This window comes from Varanus komodoensis, unplaced genomic scaffold (genome assembly GCF_004798865.1).
Source record: "Varanus komodoensis strain SLA01 unplaced genomic scaffold, ASM479886v1 scaffold10, whole genome shotgun sequence".
NCBI lineage: Eukaryota > Metazoa > Chordata > Lepidosauria > Squamata > Varanidae > Varanus > Varanus komodoensis.
In genome coordinates this window covers 2,640,361-2,666,076 of record NW_025335269.1, presented here as the reverse complement: position 1 = coordinate 2,666,076, position 25,716 = coordinate 2,640,361, and the positions used below count along the sequence as shown (strand labels likewise).

At 42.2% G+C, this 25,716-nt stretch overlaps 1 protein-coding gene across 5 annotated transcripts in view; it reads left to right on the top strand.

The window, feature by feature from the left end:
• Positions 1-25,716, top strand: part of LOC123034903 (tubulin polymerization promoting protein) — a 96,415-nt gene that overhangs the window by 13,026 nt on the left and 57,673 nt on the right. The window contains exons 1-2 of one of the 5 annotated variants that reach the window (XM_044452681.1): positions 1,161-1,235; positions 17,439-17,753. In XM_044452681.1, the coding sequence (XP_044308616.1) occupies positions 17,443-17,753 (311 nt within the window). In that variant the 5' untranslated portion in view covers positions 1,161-1,235; positions 17,439-17,442. Of the gene's footprint in view, positions 1-1,160; positions 1,236-1,449; positions 1,516-1,694; positions 1,838-13,257; positions 13,412-17,438; positions 17,754-25,716 lie in introns of those variants that run through there. The other 4 variants (XM_044452707.1, XM_044452699.1, XM_044452672.1 and 1 more) reach the window with 4 other exon arrangements.

The following is a 25,716-nucleotide window of genomic DNA, read 5'->3' as shown; positions in this document are numbered from 1 at the left end:
GTGAAAGAGGAGAGTGCAAAAGTTGGCTGGAAACTCAACATTAAGAAAACTAAGATCATGGCATCTGGTCCTATCACTTCCTGGCAAATAGTTGGGGAAGAAATGGAGGAAGGGACAGATTTTATTTGCAATGTATGGCTGTGAAAGTTGGACCATAAGGAAGGCTGAGCGCCGAAGAATTGAGGCCTCTGAATTATGGTGCTAGAGAAGACTCCTGACAGTCCCTTGGACTGCAAGGTGATCAAACCGGTCAGTCCTAGAGGAGATCAACCCTGACTGCTCTTTAGAAGGCCAGATAGTGAAGATGAAACTCAAACACTTTGGCCACCTAATGAGAAGGAAGGACTCACTGGAGAAGAGCCTAAAGCTGGGAACAATTGAGGGCAAAAGAAGAAGGGGACAGCAGAGAATGAGGTGGCTAGATGGAGTCACTGAAGCAGTCAGTGTGAGCTTAAGTGGACTCCGGGGGATGGTGGAGGGCAGGAAGGCCTGGAGGAGTGTTGTCCATGAGGTTGCAATGGGTCGGACATGACAACAAAGCCCAAAGTAACCCAATGAAAGCCATTGCTGGGTCTTCCCAATTGATGTTTGCGACTGGAAACCCCTTATTAAAAGGATTTTTAAAATATACCAATACTGCTCTAACTCTTTAATACTGCCTCAGAGAAAAAATACTATCATGAAGATATATAATTTAACCACAATTTCAAAAAGCTGTCATCTTGCTTCATTAACCACCTTGCTAAATAGTGCTGACTGAAAAGGTCATCCTTTTTTAGTAAAAAGGATAATTATAGATATAGCCATACCTCTGTGGTACTGTAATGCTAGGTACGTAAGCAATTCGGGGCTTAGACCCACACGATGCAAATCTGCACATTGAAAAGGAAACCAGGATTTATTTAAATTTCACAGCAGACAAAGCCAAGTAATTAATCCAAATCATGTCCAATAGAATAAATTCAAGTAATATTCACCCTGACTCAAAACACCCTAACCAACAGAAAGCGGTTTTTTCTAAATATAATTGCCATGCTCGTTAATATCTGCTGTGTATGTGTGCGCGTGTGGGGGGGGGGGTCGGGGGGCAGAGAATGGCTGCAGTGGGTGGGAAGGGTAGAATTAACCCTTCCCTTCCCACCTGCAGTCTCCATTGAAAATTGCCAGTCACCAGCGGAACAAATCCGGGGTTCTCGCAAATCAACACGGAGACAGCGCCCTGAAACCGCGGAAAGGTACCCGCAGAATTCGAATTTGTTTTGAGCGTCTCTCTAGAGTGCGGAAACAGGAAGCGAAGCGGCTATTCGGGATTGGCTGATAAGCGTAAGAGAAGAGCTGCTTCACACTAAAGAACAGATCAACGTGCTTTAAAAGATGCAGGGGGCGGGGATTCTTCCCAAGCCGAATCTGCCTCCGGGGCTACCGAGAGCTGGGCTACGCCTTACCTGCTCCGGCACCTGCCGCCGCCTTCTCCCGGGGGCAGATTCCCCGCCTTCGAGAGACCAGCGGGGCCATGTAAGGCAGTAGCGGCATTGGCGGCGGTCGCGCTCCGCCGGCCTTGCAAGGGAGGAGCCCGCCTCGCCGGCCCCGACGCTTGGGGAGGTGGGCAACCCGGGGTGGGCGGGCACCACCAGCGGCGCTTCACCAATGCCAGGCGGCCAGGGCGGGGCCGACTTGTTTGCCTCGGAGCTTGCCTTCTTGCTTTAGCGGTATCCGCGGCTGTGCTTCGACGTTGCCCCAGCTGGGCTCTGTCGCCCTCGACGGGTGCAAGAATCGTTCCCCAGTCTGATTTCTCGCCTGTGTCTCTTTTTCTTCCTTTCCTTGCGGGAGCTTGGAGGTAAGCGAGTGACGCACTCCTGGTAATTCTGCTGCATGGTTAGATCTTGATGCACTTCGCACTGGTGGCGATCCGGAGCGAAACTGGATTGGAAGTCCGGTCGGTCAGTCAGTCCGCCCTTTTTTCCTTGCAAGTGATTTCTGCTGGGAGTCGGCGAGCTTAACAGAGACAACCTTTTATCTTGCGCCTCTAGGGCCGCCAGCTGGAGTACGATCAATTGCTGCAAGCGAAAGCTGTGGCGGGCGGGCGGGAGAGCTGCCAAGGAGCGCGCGTGTTTATGTTTGCGCCTGTTATGGCATCGTCGGTCTTGCTGCAACGTGCGAAGAATGGCGATCCTGGAGTAAGCCTGTCATTAGGGTCTAACTCGAGAGAGGGCTGGTTGCAGGCTCCCTCCCGCCAACCTGTTTATGTAACAACGTGCCTTGATAAAGAGACCTGAAGAGTTTTTTCAAGGGATAAATATATTAAGCTATATGAGTTTTGCAAAAAGAAAAAAGAGATGTTACGGTGGAATGGGAGAAGATTATCTTTCATCCTGCCCCAGGGACGATCCGGCAGAACCCGGGTCTCCCATAGTCAAAGCTAGCTCTGTAAATGCTGCAGCATGGCCTTTCTGACCTTGCTTTTGTCCTTCCTAAACCCCACTCCCTAAGGGAGGCCTGAGCAGTCTGTGTTGTTAGTTCTATATGTTTATTCCAAACCATTATTTACTATTATTAAATTTATATCCCGCCCTTAAAGTAATGTAGGACAGCTTTACATAATCCTTCTCTGTATTTTATCATCACAACAACCCTATAGGGTAGAGTAGGCTTATAGCAAGTAACTGACCCAAAGTCATCCACTGAGCTTCATAACTGAGAGGGGACTAGAACCCCACAAGGCCCTCAGAGCAGTTTGGAAACAAAATAAACATCTGGAACACAAAACATTAACATGCTGACTAAAACAACTGACAGTAGAGACTTGCAAGTATAGATGGTACTTACATAACTGACAATTTGTCACATCTCACCCTGTTGCTTGCTTTTTCTGAGACGGGCAACCTTTTCTTCTGAAGGGTTTTTAACTGACTTCATTTCTATATCTTCTCCCTCAACTCTGGAAGGAACCAGGCATATCACTGGCAAATCATCAGCCATCTGCATTGGTGGTCCTTCTTGAATCAGACATGTGGCATCAGAAGATACTAGGATGCACACAGCAATGGGCGTGATCTGTTTAAAATGTGGAATTTGGGGGAGCCAGGTGTGCATGTGAAGGATATTTTCAGGTTCTCTGTGCCTCTGACATAAAGGTTTTTCTGTTGTTGAGCTTCTGGTGTGCCAGCTACTAGGTGTTTCAGAATTATGTAATATCTCTGGAAAGCTGGAAGCAGTGAGTTTTATCCATTCTTAGTCTAATTTAAGCCCTGGGTTTATGTCAAGTAGTCCTATGTAACATTGGATACAATGTAATACTCCATTTATACTGATATTACTTGGGATTTTTTCCTCTTTCCCCCTTGATTGTGGTTTGGTTCTTCCTCTCCTTTTCTCCTGCTTGTTTGGGAATAAGGATCCTGAGAAGTTGTTTGGCATCTCTGAAGGCTGTCAGGCTGCTTCTCTTCTGACTTAAGATGACAGGGCCTATAAGGGAGGGATGAACAGCTGCATCTGTCATTGGGATTCCCTCTTCTCCTGCCTACCCCCATTCCATTCCCCTGCTTAGAATAAATGCAACAGCACCTGCCCTGAGACACTGGAGGTTATTCACACTGGATTCTTCAGTGGATGACTTAACTTTCATTTGCTGCTTTCATTCCAGCCAGAGAGGGTGCAGTGTTTACACATTGTTGTGTTGCTGTTTGTGTGTTGCACATGATCTGGTCTGAAATCCTTCTGTGACCCATTCAGGCTGCCGTGGGGTGGCAGGAGGTCTGGGACAAGCATGGAATGTTAATGTTGAGCTAAAATACCCTTGATTTCCAAGAGGAAAAACACAGGGGGGCACAAATGTTCCTGAAATTCATATCCTCTCCAGAGTGGTAGGCAAAATCTGCAGGTGTCTGAATGCCTCAAGGATAATCCTGACATGTTGCTTGTACATTCAGCTTTCAATCTTTTCTTGCACTTTTAATTTCTTAATTATGAGGCAGGGTTGTCCAATAAGACACACACAGTGGTTTATCAGTGTGTTTTGACCAGAATACAAAGGCATTAGGGTGACTGGACACATATGGGGTGCTTGCATTATATTTCTTACTTCAATTTTCTTTGCTTGTATCTAGCAGAAGCCCTACTTAGAACAGGCCAGTTGAAATGATTGGGACTTAAGTTTATTTATTCTTCATATACCATCATTGTTTCTCAAGTAGGCTTACACAATCCTCTCTTCCTCCATTTTATTCTCACAAAAGCCCTGTGAGGTAGGTTAGACTGGAGTCAGTGACTGGCCCTAAGTCAGCCAGTGAGGTCTAGGACTCAGATTTAGTTGGACTAACATTGGATGCAATCCATTTCATAGAACCTCAAATATCTTGAAATAATAAACAACTGTCTATATGCTGTGGGCTGGCGTGGAGGTATTGTCATTTTATATTAACCCTTAGTGTCTTATTAGCCCACACTGCTAATTAATTTCTGATGGTGGGTTTGTCCCTTTGGCTTTGAAGACTTTTTCCAAAAATGATGGGTGATGGCTTGTTGTGGTTATTCAGTCACTCAAGAGAGCCACTTTGCACATGCTGAAATACATTGTTTCTTATTATTTCATGCCTCAGGGAGCAATTTCAGCACTGAAGGAAAAAAAAATTGGATCAGGAGCTGGTGAGGCACACCTTCTGTTAAGTGCTATGTTTGAAGAGTCTTTTTTATGGCATTTCCTTAAACTGCTATTCTTTTACTTGTTATGGTTCTGACCTACTTCTCACTGAGACAGAGAAACCTGTGCCTGGGCTATACCATTTCAGATTGTAGATGGGGGGGCTCACAACAAGGAATGCGATTTCATACACAGATGTTTTCTGCACTAAAAAAGTATATGTCAGGGGGATAACTAGCCTAGAATTCTTCTCTCACATATGTTATTTTTTTATATGTAGGGGATATCAGTGCATCTATGAAGTGGTCTGGCCTAAGCTCAGGTTTATTACCTTTATGAACCTCTGCTTTGTTCATAAGTAAAGAAGGGTGACATCTTAGTGCCTTTTCAATTAAATACTTTGTGATGCATTAAAACATGTAATTATGGAGAACTCAAGTAAACAACAATGATGTCATATAACCCTAACAGACTTGCCTACATGGCCAAAATCATTTTTTCACTGTTGCAAATAATACTTAAGTGTCTTAATTTTAACTTGCATTGTGTGCTCTCTCTGATGACAGTAGCTCTTTCAGAGGGCAGAAGAGTGATCAGACATAAGCATAATTGCCCATGGTAGGCATACTTATCCTGCTGTCATCTCTATTTACAGGTTCTTAGCTTTGTCCAAAGAGCAATGAAGGTATATTCTACAGGGAATTCAAGCTAAAGACAGATGTAACACTTTCAGTGTGATGGAAGTACATGAATGCACATTTGCTCATTTTTTTAACATTTCTATTCAGGGCTGTGAAGCTGAGTTCAAGGCACTTCCACTCTTTAGATGTTACATTTGTCCTCATGCTGTACTTCTACCTTAGTACTTTCAACTTGTTTTAAAATTCTTGTCTATCTCCAGATTGTGTCAACTTGAAATTAATTGACAAGGATTCATGAAGAAATCCTTGTAGGATTAGGAGTATATTTTCACAAATATATGTTAACACAAGTTTTTCCAAACTATTATTTCAGGATTATTCCAAGGGATTATTCAGAGTGCAGTTCTAGATATGTGTATTCATACCCACTGAGTTCAATACAATCCCACAGAGATCTGTATTCCCACACAATCTGTATTGGGAGGTTTACTTTTTAACTTTTCATAAATGTCTGAAATTGGGAGTGAGCTGTGATGCAGCCTAGTTTGCCAATGCCAAAAATTACTTGAGGCTGTTATAACAAAAAGAGATTGTGAGAAGTTCCAAAAGGATCTCTCCAAACTCCAAACTCGAGGAATGGGCATTAAACACTATAAGCAAGTGAAATGCAAAGTGATGCACACTGAAGCAAAATAGGGTCTGAGCTGATTGCAACTGACAAAGAAATCTTGTGTTATGGGGATAGCTTGATGAAAATGTAGACCCAATGTGTGGCTGCTGTGAAAAAGAAATTATATTCTGTGTTGGATATCATTAGGTAAGGAACTAAATGTAAAAGATACTGCCAGTATCATAATTTCCTTATCCAAGCCTATAGTGCTGCATGCTGCTCTGGTTACTGTACCTCAAAAAGGATATCGTAAAATTGAGAGAGGTACAGCAAAGGGCAATTAAAATGTTTGGGGCTGGAGCTGTTCATGTTTGAGGGAGGAGTACAATGCTTGGAATATTTAAGCTTAGAGAAGAGGTGAGTAAGGAGGTGGCATGATATATAAAATTATGCATGATAGAGAGCAGGTGGATAAGGATATATTTTTCTTTCTGTTTTGTAGTATAATCAGTTGCAGCCATGAAGCTGAACGGTGGGAGATTCAGGATGAATAAAAGGAAGCACTCGTAACACAAGCATGTAGTCAAACTGTAGAATTCAATTCTCCAGCATGTAGTGATGGCCACCAAATTGGGCAGTGTTAAAAGGGGGTTAATGGAGGAGATGTCTGTCAGTTGCTATTAGTCAGGATGGCTACATACCTTCTCCAGCTTGGTGAAAATGTGTCTCCGTATACCAGTTGTTGAGGAACACAAGCAAGAGGGTGCTATTCCCTCATATCTTACCCATAAGCATCTGGTTGGCCATTGCGGAACACAACGATAGACAAGATAAGTCTTTGGTCTGATCCAGCTCTTCTTACATTCTTATGGAACTTCTAGGTAAGTATATGCAGTGCTTTTTTTGTAAAAAAAAAAAAAAAAGTGCCGGAACTCACATAATGGTCGCTGCCTGCAGTAAGCACTCAGTGCGTGACCACACACACCAATCCCAAGCCGAGCAGTGCCCTCACAATCAGCGCCGACAGTCAGCGCCGACACACAAGCAGCCTGCAGGTGATTCAGAATCACTCCACTGGAAAAATCCGTCAAAAAAAGGTGCCGGAATACCATTCCAGTGCGTTCTATGACAAAAAAAGCCCTGAGTGTATGGGATTGCAGCCTATACTGTGCTAATTAATACATAATATGGATATGTGGTGATGACTGCAACCTTTGTTAATGATGGGGGTGCCATCTGGAATAAAAGAGTGCAGTCTCAGAATGTAAGCACAGAGATGATTCTCATGTAATACTGGTTTAAAAATCCAGTATATTTTTTAAAAAGACCAAAGACATGATAATTTGTGTCTAAATTTTAAAGTGCCCCATGCATTCTGGAAAGAGACCAGAAATACCCCAGGGGCAAGCTGTTATAGGACCATTTCAGCTTATATTGATAGTGTTCTTTTTAATATGGCCAGAGCTTGGTAATTCATGACCTTACTCTATCTGACCAGAGTTTCAGGCCTTCCTTGTTTCAGGTAATTTCTTGCATGCTTGCCTGGCCCATCACATCACATTCCTATAGGAACAGGCCTTTCTTGTCCTTTCTTTTCCCCTGTTGTGTGTACTCTTGTGCTTCTCTCTTCCACTTTCATGTAGATAGGCAGGCATGGGCAGATTGTAGCCTTAATGTGCTACATAGACAGCTTGTTTACCTCCTCCTTTGCCATGTATGTTGTATCATTTGATACTGTAGGCCTGGGGGCAGGAGCTGTATTGTTTTGTTATTTGTATGTAAGTTCATCTCGCAGACTTTATGGCTGAGAAGCAGAAGGAACAAGTATCTATACTTCTATTTTATATTCATTTTATACCAGTGTAATGGGCATAGCTTTCCCTAAAGAATCCAGGGGATTAGAGTGTGGTGATAATGCTGAACATTTTTGCTAGAGATTCATTATACCCCTTCTGAATACTTGCTCCACTGAAAAAAATTATGAAAATGGAAAGTTATTTTTATGTAGCATCACATCTGTGTCTGAACAGAAGCACAGATACAGGGAGAGAATCCTATTGCAGCTTCCGTCATAGTGCTGTAACCCTTCTGTCATAGTGCTGTAACAATTCAGCAGGATGGGTTTGGACAAACAGTGTTCCCATCATGTGGTAACAGCAAACTTGGCAAGCTTTCATAATATGACATTGTCTCATAATTAATGATTCTGCAGAAGAAAGTTTTAACTAAGAAATATTGTCCTTTGAGCTCTCCCTTTTCTCCAGTCTTGTCAAAATTCTGAAAGAGTTCAAATTTGTGTATTAGGACTTAATGATTTCTAGGAATCCTACCCCTACTGGGCTCCAATTAGAGTTGCAGCATGCGAGAATCTCCTTTAAGTGACCAAGCTGGGAAGCTCTGCTAGGCTTTTTTCTTTTTTTCCTTCTAGAATGATAATAGATTGCTTAAATCCATGTCTAGCAGCTATCATATCTTTACTCTAGTGCAACTGCAGAACCCCTGATCCAGCTTGGGATCCTTGCGTGGCAGGGGGGCAGGGTCACGAGACTTTTAAGATTGGGCTTTGGCTCCCTGCAACTGCGCTAGAGTAAATATGAAGAAAAGACATACCTGCAAGATATGGTTCCCATTTTGGCTCTAATGCATGTGGGTAGCCAGAAATAAATATCTAATAAAAGTTTTTGTGTTCCTGTTATGCTTATAGATTTTTCTTGCAAGACTGCATTAGAGTGCATTATACTTTTGCCTCAACTTTCCTTTGTGTTGGTGAAGGAAATATAGTAAAATGGACCCAGTTCATCCTTGTCCTTGTTTCTACCTAAGTGCCACTCTGGGAGTGAGCACAATTAATGTGCAACAATATTCCCACAAATGAATTTAACAAGGAGGGGATTAAAACTCCAGGTTGCCTTTAGCAGAAATTTAATAGAGCCTGGAAAATGAAATTGATACTTTGAGATATTTCGCTGATCTTTTTAAGCATTCACAACTTGCCTCTGACCCCCCAAGTGAGAAAGCAGCAGCTGTGGCACAACCCAGAGTCATACTGGGCAGCTGTTCGGAGCTCACTAAAGGGAACAGTGATCTTTGTTTTGATCAGTTGTAATGTTTCCCGCAAGACCCAAGGATGCCTTTTAGGTTATCCAGGAAAACGCTGATTCTTTCTGACAGCATTTTGCTGCAACAGTGGATGGAATGGCTGCTATAAAGTAGCATGGTGCACATACCACAATTGACTTGCAGCCTTTAGCTTTTCATGCTGAAATCGAAATGGATCCTGCTCCTTTTTTTCATTATGCTTGCCTGTAGTGCTGCCTTTCTAATAAATGGACCACTTTGTCATCTAATCTAACAAAAATAAAACCTGATGATATCCAATCCTCCCCAGTGGGGAATGTCTTGATCTAGAAGGTCGTCTGGGACCTGTACCCACACAGCACTAATTGTACTCAGTGCTTACTCAGTGTTCTCTCTTTGAATTGCACAGGGTTTATTATTTATTCCATTTATTCCCTTCATCCAAGGAGCATGCACAGGGTTTTCCCATTTGATTCTCACAAGAGTAATCAATGTGAAGTAGGTGAGGTTGAGAGATGGTAAATAATCCAAGGCTGCTGGCAAGCAGCAGGGGTAAGCAGGGATTGGAATCTACCATACTGACTTTTACCTTTCAGGTACTCTCACGTACGCCTCTCACTCTCAGCCAGGTTGTTTCCTGTAGACTTCCATTAGCAAATCCAAGTCTCTGGTTGTTTGCCTTATGGACACTTTGCTGGAAGCTCTGGGCCATCAATGCATTTTATTAAGGAATGTGAAGAATCTGCTAAGAAGGGCAACAACTTTCCAGATACCTCGGGTCTCCAACTTGGTGACACAGAGCACCTCTGTGCCTCCAGATCCTTCTCTTGGCTCCTCTCAGACTCCCTGCCCTCCAGATTGTTACATGTATGTGTCTAGGCCTGGCATGCTGCAAAGTGGCACATTAACCCTCCAGTGCCATCTTTATTTCAGTGGCATTTTTGGAAAAGAAAAATGTGAAGTGACTGAAACACTGTGCTTTACTGTGAAACATGCCTAGCTTCCCAGAATGGGAATAAAAACTGTAAGTTGACTGTAGTTAGAAACATCCTGAGGGGCTAGAAGGAAGTGTTTTGCTTGGACTGGGGAGGTTTTGCCTGCTGTTTTAATGTGTGTGTGCTATTTTTTTGTTTCTTTTGGCAAGGTGTGCATTTTTTTTTTCTAAGGTGTGTATGTCTGTGCCTGCCTGCCTGCCTGCCTGCCTTCCTGCCTTCTCTGGTGTATGCACATTACTCTCGATGTGGCTAGCCTGACTTCTGTGAAATGGGTATCATGTTGTACTTACTGGGATGCAACAAAACTAAATCAACAGTCAGCGCTCGGAACCCCGCCACACACAATTTCTGCTAAAGTTTCTTGTCCAAGTTATTTGTATGTGAATCTCATCAGTTTGCCCTCTATGAAATGGAAATTGGAGCAGAAAACTGAGTCCAAAAGGGCACAGCTCCCACCTTGAATTTGTTCTCGGGCAAGTAACATTTCCTTTATCATCATCAGTTTGACTTCTGAGAAATCAGGGGCAGGGGGCGGGGGTGTAATTGGCCATTCCCGCCATGGCAGCAATTTTGTAAATGAGCAATGCCTGCCCACTCCCATGCAAGCATATTGTGGGGGTAGCTACAATGCTTTTTCTAAATTTGAAAAGTGCCCAATTCCCTCAAAAGGTTTACTTGCTTTGCACAGATTGGGGAGTTTATGTGTGTGTGTGTGTTTATTTTGTGACAGTTGAATGCCTCCTTGTAATATCTCATTCTCTGGGCAATTGACAAAGACCCTAGCAGGAGGCACCCCTGTGATCTTCCCCACTTAGCTTTTAGGGTGCTTTTGGATCAGTTGTTCACCCAGATGGAGCAGTGGGAAAGCGCAATCTCTCATATGATATTTGCAGCTTCATCATTTTTTCATGTTTCTTTTGCAATGTAGGCAAAAGTGTGTCATTTAGTGTTTTCTGCATTTGATTATTGGCTGTTAATGACTTGCAGGAAAAACACTAACCATGAGCTTAGTGCAGTTCAAAACCCTGTCCAAAGTGCTAGTAGGCATGAGAAAATCTGGAAAGAGCTGGTGCACTCAGCTATAAAACCTCTGTTCAAGCTTATGCATAGTGTATCAGCTCATGGACCTAACCCAGGTGGATCCAGGTCAAGTGATGTGGATGTGAGTGTATTCCCATTGTGTATTCCCAGTGGTCAGACACACAGGCACATTATTCTGCAGTTCCTGAGCATTTAATGACATTGACCATTCAGGATCCTTCACTAGAATGCATTTTACAAATGTTCTGCCACAATTTTGAAGCAAGAATGACCAAATGTGAGCAAATATTTTCTACATTTGATGGAATTCACCAGCTCTTTTGCCTCTGTTGATATTTCCAGAGTGACTCAAAGCAGATACTTGTTAAAGTACTTTTTGTTATACTGTATTTGATGGTAACTATTGTAGCAAGTCTTATGTGGGGCTAACATTGAAGAAAGTTTGAAAACTTCAGCTGACCCACAGTGTAAGAGAACCATTTTTGTGTGGAACTAGCTGATGGAGCACATTTGCCACAGGCTGCCAGTTCTCTGAAGGGCCAAACTCAAGGTACTGTTTTTTTAATTCTCTTAAGCTCTAAATACCTATTGAGACCATCGAGAGGGAATGAGACCATAGCTTTAGTGCCAGCATCTCAGGCTTAACTGGGGGTGTTCCACAAATCACATTTATTTATTTATTTTAATTTATTTGGGTATTTTTATTCTGTCCAATTATGTTGCACGTCTCTGGATGGCTTACAGATCAAACAATAAATACATATAAACTCATAATAATTCATGACTGAGCATAAACAGTTAAAATATTTAAACATAGAAATTATGGGAAACTAAAAAGGTCTTGACCTGGCACCAAAAAGCATATGACATTGGTGCCGGGCAGACCTCTCTGGAGAGCACATTCCATAGCTGGGGCGCCACCGCAGAGAAGGCCCTTTTCTGAGTATATTATCTCCTAACTTCCTTCAAGGAGGGTTCCCAGAGCAGGGCATCTGCCTTTATTATTGAGGTGGTTCCCTTTCTGCGAAATTCCCCTCCCAACAAAGCAAGATTTTTCTAGATCTACTCCACTGAAGCTCTTTTAGAAGGGCATTAGAATCATAGAACCACAGAATGGTATTGCTGGAAGCGGCCAAGAAGGCCATTGGATCCAACCCGCTGCTGTTGCATTGAAGTTAAGCTTCTAAGATCTGGCAGTTTTAAACAAATTTTGTAGTGTAGTGTCTCCCACCTCCTTTTTAAGTCTTTTCCTCCCCTTCCCAACACTGAGCATTCTTATTGCTTACTGGGTTATTTGGTTCCTCCTCTGAGCCTTCTGATACCTCCCTCGTGTGTGCAGATGGTGCCGTTTTGTCTTAATAATCCATATTTGACTGAGCCCACTTTTAGGATGCAAGACCTTGCCTCCTGCTTGCATATTGCATATTGGGTTTATTTTTATTTTTCCCCATTTTTATTTTTTTGACAAAAATAATTACAATACATCACAACAATAATAATATAACATAACAAAAACACAATAATAAAAAATTAAATAATAAAGTACCCCCACCATCCCGGAGACCAATGATACCACCATTCACATACCATAACAATTAATAATATATAATATACTTCAATTATTTCCATATCCCCTCCAGAAGTTCATATAATCTTGACTGGGTTTACAGCCTTTGCTTTCTATCAGTACTGCTTTTACAAAATCTTCCCAAATTGCGTTATATTTATTTGCTTTCATTAACCCTCTTTTAATTTTTATTTCTGTGATCAATTTATCATTAATTACCATGTTCCATATTTCATTATACCATTCATGCCTTTGCAAAACCCAATTCTGTTTCCATGCAAATTGGTTTTATTGTAGTTACTTTACATTGTACATTTTTCTTATTGTTTTGTGCTGCTTCAATGGTTAACATTGTTATTTTACTGTATTTCTCCTTATGTAATGCTGCCAGGCTCTTGTGGGCCTTGATTGATAGAAAAGAAAAATTAAAAGTGGTGCTTTGTTAGTTGGTGAATAGAGGGAAGAAAATAGTTTGACAGTAAATTAGTACACTCTTAGCCTGTTACATTGTGCTTGATGAACTCTGGCTGTAACAAGCATCAGTTGTACAGCTAATAGAATAAGTAGGTTGTACCTCTTCCCCTCCCCTCCCCGCTTTACTCACTTCCACACTTATCTGTCCCTGCGTGATCTCTGCACTTGAGCTATTGATAGAGCAGTTGTCCTCAGAGCCAGTTTGTGCTGAAAACAAGACTTCTGTTGTAATCCTGACTGCCCTGTGGATGCTTGAACATGGAGCCATTTCACCTGTGATGCCTCATCTGATACTTGGACAGAATGCCTTGGAAGGTGTTTTTGGTGAGAGGGGACAATAGAAGACTCATCCCTTTGCACATGAGGGTGACTTCTGGGCCTGTGGGGTTTGTTGTTTGTTTTAGACTTCTGCTGTTGAAACCATGCTTTGCAGTAGAATTGGTGAACCTGAGTGCATAGCAAATATGCTAAGTAAGAATAAAGAAAAGACATTTTGAGCATATGTAGAGGGAGAGCTTTTTAAAAATTAAGTATTTATTATATTTATAGGTGGCATGCATTTATCTGGTATTTGATGTGCTTAGCACACAACTCTCATTGCCTTGATGCATCTACAATAGACCACATCATTGGCAATTATTACCCAGGGTTTTTTCCCAGTGTTGGGGTTACTATGAATCAACCAGCATGCTAATCACCATGGCTTGATCATTTCCACTGCTGTCAGCTTTGGATCTCTGGCTTGTCTTTCTCCTGACAAGCCAGAGTTGAAACCTGGGATTGAAAATTAAAAAAAAGTGATGAAGCTGCTAGATATAGCAGCGAAACATTCCCAACAGATTCTTTAAAAAGTACCTGAAATCCTTAAACGTTACTGTTTCATTGCTCATCTTTGTAAAGCTGATTCCTGCTTAGCACAACTGCCAAACATGTTTCTGTATAGTTGTTCTCCAGTTCTGCTGGCATATTCTTAGAGCCAGGGGAAGGGTTTCAGAGTATTCACAGAGCAACTCTAAGTATCTTTACTTACTTCTAAGTAAGTTCTGTTGTTTAATAGTGCTTGTTCTTTAAGAAGTATTGTAGGATGTTAGCTGCAATCTCACTTTTCTGCTTGTGCCATCAGTTAAATGCATTAGTCTGTCTGTCTTGCACCTGAGCAGTGGAGCCAGGCTTGTAAGTAGCTTGTAAGTATGTGGTGGTTTATGGTAAGTGAAGAGTCATTCAGAAGATCAGGTGGATCAGCATCCCAAAATCTCTGTTGCTAGGAAGAAAGTGGATCTGTTTGCTGCAATCTTTTCTTTTCTTGGAGCTTCATGCCACATGAGTCTTATAACCGTGAGGGAAGGGGTACTTGCTTTGCCATTAAAGAACCCTTGTTGTAGAATATCAGTGAACAGGTGACCCACTTTGTGCCAGAAATGATGAATATAGCTCATGTGTTGTAGGGCACATATTAAACATTTTGGGAACTGGATAGCATGGTTGTTCTGGCCACATAGCCAGTATCTCTTGTTATGAAAGGCACCCTACTTCTTACCCTAAGAATTGAGAGATCTAAGCAGGAGGGACTGTGCCAAGCAGGAACAGTGCTCACAAAACCAATGCAGATGACTGCAGGTGGTGCTGCTATCACTGCTGCCTGCCTGTCCAGGAGAGAGGCTGGATCAAGAAGCAACCCAAAGCTCTGAACTTGTCTGAATGGGGAAATCACTCTGTCACATTCATCACCAACTGCTGCATGAGTTCTCCACAGCAGAGCCTCTATCTTGTCTAGAATCTTTGAAGGAATATCAAACCTGAATAGGCACCAGGTTGAACTGCTTTGCAAGTGAAAAATTCCAGTTTCAATGCCTGACTACTGCCAATTAAAAATCTCAAGGTGCCAAGCTTGGGAAATATTTCTGCCAGAGGTCCCACAGAGTTATTGCCAGTCACTAGAGATCTACCACTGGTCTGATTCTTGGTTTTTTAAAAAAAACTGCCTGCCACTGTCTAAATGACTGTGTGAATTCCTAACACGTGAATGTGAAATTTGCTGTAAACATTCATATCTATTTGGTATAGCCGTGTGCTCCCTGATTATCAGAGATGTTGCATAAATGCCGCTTGCCTGGTGGCCTTTGGCAGGTGAGACTTCCTATTGCCACCCAGACATGGCAGCTTTATAGAATCTAGTATTGACTGTCTTAATAGTTTTAGCCTAAAAGGAATGGAAGGATGCATTGGTGGCCTGACTAGAAGGCATTCTATTAGGCTAGTAGTGTTTCTGGATTTATTTGCCAGGCAGTTTTAAAAAGAAATTATAGTACCTCACCGATGGTAATCTTAGCATTGCTGAGATACTTGCAGGAATAATTTAATAAAGATGTTTTATTTTGTTTAGAGCTTGTCAACAGATTTTGTGGTTTTGGATGGCTGCCGTGGGCACCTCCGCAGAGCCAGGCAGTGCTACTGTGAGCTGCAGGGGTGGTACACCCCACACATGGGAGACAGCAGTGGTGTGGCTGATGTTCCCTGCTGTTGTGTGTGAGGCTGCTGCACAGCCATGACTCTTGCACTTGGAGTGATGCATGTGTCTGGGTAAGGGCACATTGTGATCAGCAGCTATGGACCTACAGGGAGACAGATCAGACCCTTTCACTCATTGTACCTGCTTCAGCTGGCTATGCATGGGTATTTCTCCTGCTCTTTTCCATATGCTGCTGCTTATACTGCCATGCCTGGTTCAGGCACCAACTTAAGCATGCTTGTCTTCCACAGGAAGAGGATAGCTGTTCTATAATTCATTTTTTTAAATTATCAATTTTTCTAAACTACTACCTGATTGAAATTCAAAATGAATATTCAGCAGTATTATATCAGATTCTCACTTAAATGTCTGATCTCTTGTTGCATGATTACTTGCCATGCTGTGGCATGTAGCTGATGGTGTGAGCTGGCCCCTCTGTTGACAAGCATTGCATTCAAAGTGCTGTGAATGTTTTTCTAGCTGTGTGGCAGGCGATCATGGCAGCTGAGGCTTACAGAGGTAGCAGAATGAGGCAGAAGCAAGGTGGCCGAGTGTGCTGTGCCACTTCTGTGGGTGGGAATGGACAATGCAATTTTTTAAAAACGGTCTTTGTACAGGGAAAACAATTACTGGGAGAACAGGAGCACAGCATGGAGCATTCTGGTCCAGAGCATTTTCTCCTTGATATGCTAGGCTTGTTCTGACAGGGAGTTTTTTTAAAATAATCCCATAATGGTATCATTTATCTTCATTCTGAAGTGATACACTGTCCTTTACTGCTGCATGTGTAGACTAGACCTCACTCACTAGTGTGGCTAGGCCGGAGCCAGTGGGAACCAGCCTCTCTGGCTCCTGGATCTATTCCATATACCCTGTCTGTCCATTTGTGCCAATATAAGGCAATGAAGATTAGGAGCCCTCTTATCTTCCACTGGTTTGGGATGATCTGCATGGGGGGATTTACTTGAAGAATTCATTATTTTTATAAGAAGTAATTATTTTTATATTTCCATATCATATATCCTCTAAGATAATTTGCAGATTTATGTCCTATGAGTCTGGACCAAACTCTTTTAAGCACCTAGCAAAAATATTGAAATTCTGTATGTGAATGAGGCCCCATTGGTGTGGGTGTTCAAGGATAGGCTGGACGTCCACATGGTGGGCATGTCGTGAGCAAAGCCAGCTGGTGCTGGAGGTCAGACTAGATGGCCCGGGAGGCCCCTTCTGACTCGATCTGTTTCTATGTTTCTATGTTTTTCAGTTCTAAGGACAGATTAAGGGGGTAAAAGTATACTGTTGTACAGTAAAACCTTGGATTGTGAGCATAATTCATTCTAGAAACATGCTTGTAATCCAAAGCACTTGTATATCAAAGTGAATTTCCCCTTAAGGTTCAGTGTAAATAAGGTTAATCCATTCTGTAACTTTTTTTTTTTTTAAATCACAAAAATTTGAAATGTGCACGCTCGGGGAGGGGGGAGATGGGCGCGAACACGGATGCGCTTGGGGAGGAGGTGGGTGCAATCACGAGCGCAATTGGGCAGGAGGAGACGATGCTGTAATCACACCCGCAGCGAGAGAGAGAAGAACCAGCGCTCAGTTGTGACGTGACGCTTGGCAGGCAAAGCATGCGTAATACTCGTACTGCAAAACATCGCTCATTTATCAAGTTAAAATTTAGAAAAATGTTTTGCTCATCTTGCAAAACACTCACAGGCCAAGTTACTCGCAATCTAAAGTTTTACTGTTTGTTTGCTTGTTCATTTAAGACCGAAGAAGGGCATTGACATTCATGAACACAGTCTGATCCCCCCGCCCCCTTTTTAATACAAGCTGTGGCCTACAGAGAATCAACTACCTCTTCTCCATTCTTCCTTCTAGCACCATGGCTGATAACACAAGCAAGCCCGGCAAGCCTGTGAACAAAACACCTCCAAAGTCTCCTGCGGATCCCTCAAAAGAAAAAGCTGCCAAAAGGTTATCCTGTGAGTCGAACAGCTCCCATGAGGGGGCCAGTGGGCCTGAGCTAAGTGCTCTTGAAGAGGCTTTTAGAAAATTTGCCATCCATGGGGACACACGAGCCACAGGAAAGGAAATGCATGGGAAAAACTGGTCGAAGTTGTGTAAGGACTGTCACGTGATTGATAGCAAGAATGTGACCCTCACAGATGTTGACATTGTCTTCAGCAAAATCAAGTAATGTTTCTATCTGCTCCTTTACCCTTTTTTTATCTCGCCCTTCTCCAGCCTGGTGCTCTCCAGAGGTGTTGGATTACAGTTCCCAGCACCAGATTGTTAGATGTAGTCCAACATATTTGGAGTGCACCAGGTTGAGGGAAGCTGTTTTTTTCTTCCTGCATTGATATTTACAAAGTCTTTGTGAGAAATAGATAGAGCCTATGACCTACGTCCATTCCATTTTCATCTCCCCATGTTCCATCATAAAATTTGACCCCATTTTTAAAAAATGCTTATGGTGGCCTTTTGAAGGTAATTGTTTCAAGTTCAGGAACAAAAGAGGGCTTTTTCCAACAAGTGACCTTGGATTCTGAATCTCCCATATCTAGAATTCAGATGTCAACGGACTTCAAGGAACTGTTGATGACGAATGACTTACAAGTGGACTATACCTGGCTAGACCTAAGGTGGTTTACATCAGCTATACCACATCCATTTTTAAACTGGAGAGGAAAGCCTTCTTACCCTTATGCAATTTTCTAATTACAGCCAGCTCCCCTGCCCTGTCCCATGTTTGAGAAATACAAGTCAAACATTTGGAGGGCTTCAGGAAGAGGTGGTCAGATATGATGGAGGTGGAAGGTCCAATGACTGCAACACGTTCCCACTTCCTTCCCTTGTATGACTGGCGTTGTGTGATGGGGAATGAGTGAGCAGAACTAGAGAGAGGGAGAAAGAAGAGGTTGACATTTATGTTAACGAAGGTCTAGTTTCCAGATCAGAAAAAGTTGAAGACTATTGTACTAGGTATATCCAATTCCATTGTTTCTGTGGTTTTATGTCTGTCCTGAATTAAACAGAATTCATGTTTTTCATACTAAAGTACATTATTAGTTTCACTTGAGGAAAAACATTTTTCCTCTAAGAAAATAATGCTGTAAATTGGATAGCCATAGGAGAAAGACTGGTTTGTTTTAAGGCAATTAGATGCTAATCACCTGGTAACTGTATCCTCCTGTAAATGTCTTGAAGTCTAATTTTCACAGAATATGATCTATTTGGACTGTTCTCAAAAAAGAGAAAGAATGCTAGAGAACAACACTGCTACCAAATGGGTGCCAAATAAACCTCCTAACTTCATTCTAAATGAACTGCTTGGTAGTAAGGCCAGGACATTTGATGTAGCAAGGCCTGTCCTACTATTAGACAGAGTGAGGTAATCACCTCCAGTGGAAAATGCCTCAGATAGTGCTTTCCAACTGCTCCCCTAGTTGGTGTTGGAGACAGAGCTGGTGTGTTCCATGGCCTAAAATTGTCCTCCTGTAAACTAGTTTGAGGCCTCATGTGGAATAGAGTTCACCATTCCCTACAGGCAGTATCGAACTAAGATTCAGCAGCCAATCCAGCTGACTTTTGTGCATGGAACAGAGAGGAAGTTCTGTCTGGCCTGCCTCAGGCAACAAAATGTCTTGGACCAACTGCTGCAAACTTTGGTTAGTGCTTCAATAGGTTTAAGTAGATGGACCAGAACTAACTGGTAGAGCTCATGTTTCACGCAGACTGTGTCAGGTTCAATCCCTGGCATTTCTAGTGGATTGGATCAGGGAGTTGGTAATGTGAAATGACTCCTTCCGAGAGCTTGGAGGCTTTCTGCCAGTCAGAGTAGATGTTACAGGCTAGATCATGGGTCCTCAAACTATGGCCCGCAGGCCGGATCCGGCCCACCTCAGAGGTTTTGGACTTGCCATGCCTGCGCCCCCCGCTGCTGCCCGCCTCACCCTGCGTGCAGGGAGGTGGCAGCTTGCTTTCGTGGAGGTCGTTTTGGACTTGTTCGGAGAAAAAGATCTCCAAGCGAGCAAGCTGCTGCCTCACACGCCTGTCGCTGCCTTGCCACGCGTGCCTGCCTTGCCCCCATCTCACCTCCTCTCCCCTCGCCATGTGCGCCAACACTTGCCTCACTGTGCCCACGCACCCCCACCCCCTCGCTGGCCCGTGCGCGCCACTGGCACTGCCTTTCCAGCCCATGCCCAGCACCAGCATCTTTGAACCGGCCCCCTGTTGAAAAAGTTTGAGGACCTCTGGGCTAGATGGACCATAAAGCACCTTCCTCTGAAGCACAGTGAAGGAATTGAATGGATTGTATAATTTCAGAGTTGATATATATGGGAAGCACATTTGTTAGGGTGTCCTAAAATGAAAATGAGAAGCTCTGCTAGACAGTAATTGAATTGAAATAGTGATAAAGCATAATCCTATGCAAGTTTCAATAGAAAAAAAGGCCTGCTACTGCCGGTAGGCTGCCTTTTTTAGTCCAAACTTGCATAGGGTCTAGTTGTTTTTACCCTATTTAATGGACATCATACGTTAGTTAAGGCTTTTTCTCATTCTCGGATTGATTTGCTATTGATGTGGGTAATTTAATCATTTCTTTAGCTAATGACACTATCTGAGGGTAAGACGACCATCATTATCTACTGTTCAAAAGTGGTCAAGTGAAATTAAAAGGGGCAGAGAAAGCACTGAAGACGACCCTCGCTCGGGCGGGCCGGTTACTGCCACTACGAAAGAAAATGTGAAAAAAATTGAGAAACTTGTATTGGAAGATGCCCGAATAAAAATCAAAATGTTAGCAGAGATGACAAACCTATCCATTGGTACCATATTTACTATTTTTCATGACCATCTTAACCTTTCAAAGGTCTGTGCAAGATGGGTGCCGCGAATGCTCATGGCGCCTCAGAAACAAGTGCGAGTTGAGTGCTATAGGGAGTTTTTAGAGCTCTGTGGTGAAGATCCATTGAGTATTTTTGACCGGATTGTTACTAGAGATGAAACTTGGGTTCATCACTATGACCCTGAAAGTAAGCAGGAGTCCATGCAGTGGCATAAGGAAGGTGCTGACCCTCCGAAGAAATTCAAAGTCACTCTGTCGGCCGGAAAAATCATGGCCACAGTGTTTTGGGACTCAAAGGGAATTTTATTGATCGAGTATATGAAAAAAGGTGAAACCATAAATGCAGCATCTTACGCAACCACTCTGTGTAATTTAAGAGAAGCAATTAAAGAAAAAAGGCAGGGAAAACTGACCACGGGTGTGTTGCTTCATCACGACAACACGCCCATTCACACGGTGTGTGTTTCGAAGGCTGCTGTGCAAGACTGTGGTTTCGAAGAAATAAACCACCCACCCTATAGCCTGGCCCTGTCCCCCAGTGACTACTACCTATTCCCGAATGTAAAAAAAGATCTTTGTGGAAAGTGATTTTCTGATGATGAAGAGCTCAAGGCTGCAATTAACGCACATTTTTTAGACAAGGAGTAAGGAGTAAGGGTATTTTTTACAGGGAATTGAAAAGTTTATTTCTAGATGTAGTAAGTGTATTGAAGTTATGGGGGATTATATTGAAAAATAAAAATTATTTCAGTTATTCCTTTTTCTTCATGCTGATACTGAGAATACATTGAACGCCCCTCATACATGTGGATAAAACTAGCTCTGGAGCAAGAACAATGTGCAGATAAGTATTTAGCAGGCTTCATCGAAGAGCCATTCCTCCAGTGCAGAGAAGAAATAATCTATTTTAAGAAGATGTTTGCCATATGCAATCTTTATATTTACTTGAATTATAAAATTCCTTCTCAGTTGATTGGGAGTATATGCTTAGTTTCTTGGGAGTACAATCCTAAGAATGTTTAGACGGAAAAAGTCCTGCAACTCCCAAGCCCTAAGACTGCAATCTTGCATGTACCTTTACATGACTGTAGGTTTCATGGAATACAGTAGAAGTTCCTTCTGAATAATTATGAATGAAAAAGTGTTTTAAACATTTTAAGCATTTTAATGTACTAATATTTTAATCTACATTTTAATTAATTATATAGACAGCAGCAAACTACTGCTTAAATATCAAGATCATGGCCTGGGTGGGCTTCTGCATCTAACATAATTTCTAAGCTCAGTTTAGTTTGATAGCGCTTGTAGCCCTAAACAGTTTGGGTCCGGGAATTGTCACAGTGAGGTGTTTACCAGTAGACACTTCAGGCTGAAGAAACACAAATATATTGATACATTTGAAAACTGTGGGTGGCTTTCTAATTGTCCAACATGAATTTATTCCAGGCTTGATTTCCAGATAGATAGATAAATGGGGCATGGGCCTAGGTGGGGCACAGTTGGGCATATTAGGCTGCTAACTTTTTGTTTGCGTGAGGTTTGCAGTATACCTGTAACATAAGCTATTATATTGGGTAGTCCAAAGATATTAATGTGAAGAAGTGTAAATAAATGCAAAGCATAATGTGAAAAACCTTCAAACTGAATAAGTTTTCTAATTGTTTCTGCTTTTAGAAACATTGAAACAGAGCGAGTCAGAAGGGGCCTCCTGGGCCATCTAGTCTCCCGGGCCACCCCTGGCTTTAGCTGGCTCCGCTCATGACATGCCCACAATGTGCATGTCCAGCCTATCTTTGAACACCCTCACCGATGGGGCCTCAGCCACCTCCCGTGGAAGCCCATTCCATACAGTCCTGTCAGGAAGTGCTTTCTGGCATCTAAATGGAAGCTTGGTTCCCTGAGCTTTGCTCCATTGGAGCATGTCCTGCCTTCCTCTGCAGGGGAGAACAGGTCTCTACCCATTTCCATGTGACACCCCCTCACATACCTGTATGTTGCCAACAGATCTCCTCTGAGTCTCCTCCAGGCTGAAAATGCATAGTGACCTCTTCCTATCCTTATCTGCGGTGTGAAGTGTATGATCTAGGAAGAATGGCATCACATAATTTACCTAGTGCTCTCTTGTTTTTTTTCTTGTCACCCAGTATGTAGTAAATAGTTGAATTATGTTCCCAACCTTCTCTGGAGGGATATAGGCAGATGTCAGCAGCTTGGATTAAACAGTCTCCAGAAAGTATTAGAATAACAGACTCTAGAGATCAACAGATTGAGGTTACATGCCTTAATATTACCCCATTAGTTCTCCATTAACTAACTTCCTCCATCCATTGTAAGAAAATGCAGCAGGCATTTACATAATTTCCTTTCACTTAACTGAGAATATGACTAAACCGAGGGACATGCTCCTGTTAGAAGGAAAAATGGGCAAAATCTGACTCTTCTGAGTAGAATAGTGCAAGAGAGAATGAACTAGGCAACACTGGCTGGTTTAAGAAAGATTGGCTAATCCCTGAGAAGCAACTAATTCGGCTAACAGAAATTAAGAAAAGCATAAGAATAAAGATGGACCAGTGAACTTTCACCAGTCTTGCTGCTCAGGGCTTGAATCCAGAGCTGTTTAAATTGTCAGAATATGCATAATTTTGCTATATCTTGTTGTCCACTGACTAAAATTCTAGGCAAGGGCCTCCTTACATACATTATAGGATCTGAAGACATAGCAAGAACTGGAAGGAGAAGGAAGTTTACAGATGATCTATAGCAGGGAGCTGGTCAGTGATAGTGTATGACACAGACTGAGAATACTTGATGTGTGAAGCAGGAAGAAGAGAGGGCCACTTGGGTATTCTAACCCAAGAGCATTTAATTTTACTCCTGTATTGTGTAAATGTGCCTTAGTATTTTAAGATTGCAGCCTTAGTTATATTTTGACTAGGGCAGGGCTGTGTAATCTGTAATTTAACAACTGCATCATGTCAGTGCTGGATTGTATCCAATATTAGTCCTTCATAAAGAGAGACTCATTGAAATGAATGCAACTTAAGCTAGACTAGCACTGGCTATTACAACCCCCTGCGTTTGGTACTAGACACAAAGTTCAGCATTCTGAATCTCTTACCTTTCATTAAAATTAATGAAGGCTGCAAAGTTATCCTCAGAAGTATATGGACTAAAGCAAGAATGGATCCATTTGTGTCTGCTAGAGGTTTGGGCCTGCAGTGTCCATCTGCCCTTAACATTGGCTCTTCTGGCTAAGGCTGATGGGAATTGTAGCCAAAAGTATCTAGAAGACAACAAGTTGAAACATAGAAACATAGAAACTGAGTCAGAAGGGGTCTCCTGGGTCATCTAGTCTGACCCCCAGCTCCAACTGGCTCCACTCACGACATGCCAACCATGTGCATGTCCAGCCTATCTTTGAACACCCTCACCAATGGGGCCTCAACCACATCCCATGGAAGCCCATTCCATATCCTCGGGGTCCTATCTTTAGTCTAAAATGTTGCCTACCTTTAGTCTAAAATGTCAGAAACAAAAGGATGCCTCAGTGTTTTTATGGCTGTGTGCAGTTCTTTTGCTCTACTCAAGAATAGCACAGGTTGATTAAATAATACAAAGCAAGCAAATATGTGCAGAAATATGTTTAATTTGCATAAGTCAAGGTAGGTTGCAGAAGTCAGCTGTTCTTGGCCCAACATTTGAATGAATTTGTTGCAAAATTTCAATCAGCTTAATGTATACATCACTGCATTAAGGAAGGTATCTAGTGTTTTCCCCATCTATTTAATTCTGAGCATGATTGCAAGAAATATCCAAATGTGGGCCAGAAGAACTCTTGTTGCAGTGGTGATGCATTAAGGGAGCTCTCAATATGTCTGGAAGGCACAGGCATTTTGTAATTTTTGCTTTCAGTGAAGATGTTTTTCTTGTGGTAGTTTTTGTTTGCTTGTTTTCTCCTTTCAATCCTGTTACCCTGTGAGGGATAAGTGACTTCCTATCTAGGGGAAAATTAAATGTACTGATTCTTGTGCCCGAAGAGAAAGGTGACTAGAAGGAAAGCAGTTTGATTGCAATTAAAAAGGGAGAAATGATTTTTTTACTAGAAATGTAGTTGCCTATCTTAATGATTCACTGAGAGTCTCTCTCCCCCCCCCACCCCCGTGTGTGTGTATGCACGCACATGTTATTGTAATGTGGAAAAGAGGCCCCAACATATCCTAAGAATAGATGTGAGGGACCTTTGACCAGCATTCTGACATATTTCTTTGGGCATATAAATTTTCATTGTTTATTGGGGTCAGCAACTGCTCTTGGGAATTCGATACTGTAGAAATACCAGAAGTTATGTTGCCTAACTGGTTGTAGTAATAGCCACTATATAAAAATACTTTTTTCACTGTGCCATCCACTGTGGAAGCTACTAAAGCTACTAAAAAATACAGCCACAAAGTTGCTTATTCTGTGTCATTACTTGATTGAAAAATCCAAATATTGCTGCTCCTACTGGCATGTTGCTATGGTCACATGAATGACATCATGCCTTGGATCTCTTGTGAGCATTTATTTAGATAGATGTCTCCATAGAAACATTTGTTTGTGTGTATGTGTGTTTTTGTGATGTTACTAAGTGTTACACTTTAATGTGGGTTTCTGTACCAGATTGCTATCAAAAACTCTTGCTAACATTAAGAAACACTATAAATATACTTAGGGCTCTCCACACCCAAAATTAGATAATTGGGGGAAAGAATCCATCAAAAGAATAACTACCTTTTTATGGAAAAAGTGGTTGCTTTTCCCAGGGAATGCTCTTGCAATATATGGTGCCATGATTTCTGAAAATTCCACCCATGCCATAAATAATATACATTCAAAGTGCCCAGCAGCTGTTGTAGCTTGGTTCCTACTGTACAGGTCATACCAGTCTCAGAAAACATCTTACCTGAGGTCAAGAAGATTTGAATCATGCAGTAACTACAGTAAATAATGACATGAGAAATCTATTGTCCCTGACAGCTGTGTGGATGGAATTTTGGCAAGAGTTCCCTGCACCCTTTACATATGCCAGATAATATTGTCCCAAATTTCAACTACTTGTGAGGAGTGAGCATTTTACAACTGCCATTCATTTTTATCTAATAAAGATAGTACAAAATGCATGTATTCTTTAAAAGAATTATGAAGGGAGAAAATTGGGGACAACACTCAAACTGTCCTAAGAAGCAGTGAAAAATTTGCAGTATCCAGTTGAAAAGCATTTTTTAATGCTAGCTTTTTTTTACAGGGCAGAAAGAGTTACTGCTTAGG